The 1,169-nt window shown below is 63.5% G+C and overlaps 1 protein-coding gene across 1 annotated transcript in view; it reads left to right on the top strand.

The window, feature by feature from the left end:
* Window positions 1–901: 901 nt before the first annotated feature.
* Window positions 902–1,169, top strand: part of LOC114073484 (kallikrein-14-like) — a gene marked incomplete at both ends in the record, with an annotated part of 4,278 nt that continues 4,010 nt past the window's right edge. Inside the window, one exon of the mRNA XM_027911228.1 lies at window positions 902–1,155. Within this exon, the coding sequence (XP_027767029.1) occupies window positions 902–1,155 (254 nt within the window). The remainder of the gene's footprint in view (window positions 1,156–1,169) is intronic.

The raw sequence follows: 1,169 nt of genomic DNA, 5'->3' as shown, positions 1-1,169 counted from the left end.
CACCTTGGCCACCTCCTGGTCCTTCTGGTCACCTTCTGGTCACCTTGGTCACCTCCTGGACTTCTGGTCACTTTGGCCACCATCCTGGTCATCTCCTGGCCCTGGTGGCCACCTGGTGGTCACCTGGATCTTCTCCTGGTCCTGGTGGTCACCTCCTGGTCACCTTGGCCACCTCCTGGTCACCTTGGCCACCTCCTGGTCCTTCTGGTCACCTCCTGGTCACCTGGGTCACCTCCTGGTCACTTGGATCTTCTCCTGGTCCTGGTGGTCACCTTGGTCACCTTCTGGTCACTTTGGCCACCTCCTGGTCACTTTGGCCACCTCCTGGTCACTTGGATCTTCTCCTGGTCACTTGGATCTTCTCCTGGTCCTGGTGGTCACCTTGGTCACCTCCTGGTCACTTTGGCCACCTCCTGGTCACCTCCTGGACTTCTGGTCACCTCCTGGTCACCTTGGCCACCTCCTGGTCCTGGTGGTCACCTGGGTCACCTCCTGGTCCTTCTGGTCACCTCCTGGTCACCTGGGTCACCTCCTGGTCACTTGGATCTTCTCCTGGTCCTGGTGGTCACCTCCTGGTCACCTTGGCCACCTCCTGGTCCTTCTGGTCACCTTCTGGTCACTTTGGTAACCTCCTGGTCACTTGGATCTTCTCCTGGTCCTGGTGGTCACCTTGGCCACCTCCTGGTCACCTTGGCCACCTCCTGGTCCTTCTGGTCACCTCCTGGTCACTTGGATCTTCTCCTGGTCACCTGGACCACCTCCTGGTCACCTTGGCCACCTTGGCCACCTCCTGAACTTCTGGTCACCTCCTTGTCCTGGTGGTCACCTGGTGGCCACCTGGTGGTCACCTGGTGGTCACCTGGTGGTCACTCCTGTCCCTGTCCCCCACCCCCCCCCCCAGGGTGACGACGGTGGCCCTGGGCAAGCACCGGCTGTACGGGCGGGAGGCGGGGGAGGAGCGGCGCATGGTGGCCAAGCGGGTGGCCCACCCGGGCTACAACTCCTCCTCCAAGGACAACGACATCATGCTCCTCAAGCTGCTGACCCCGGCCGCCCTCTCGGACCGCGTCCGGCCCATCCCCGTGGCCTCCTGCCTGCCCAGGCCCGGCACGGCCTGCACCACCTCGGGATGGGGGGCCACCACCTCGCCGGAAGGTAAGGTGAGGGGG

Source organism: Empidonax traillii, unplaced genomic scaffold (assembly GCF_003031625.1).
Source record: "Empidonax traillii isolate 1590-97213 ecotype Southwest subspecies unplaced genomic scaffold, ASM303162v1 scaffold6614:size5861, whole genome shotgun sequence".
Classification (NCBI taxonomy): Eukaryota; Metazoa; Chordata; class Aves; order Passeriformes; family Tyrannidae; genus Empidonax; species Empidonax traillii.
Note: the sequence above shows the minus strand (reverse complement) of the source record. Positions and strands in the feature narration are given on the sequence as shown.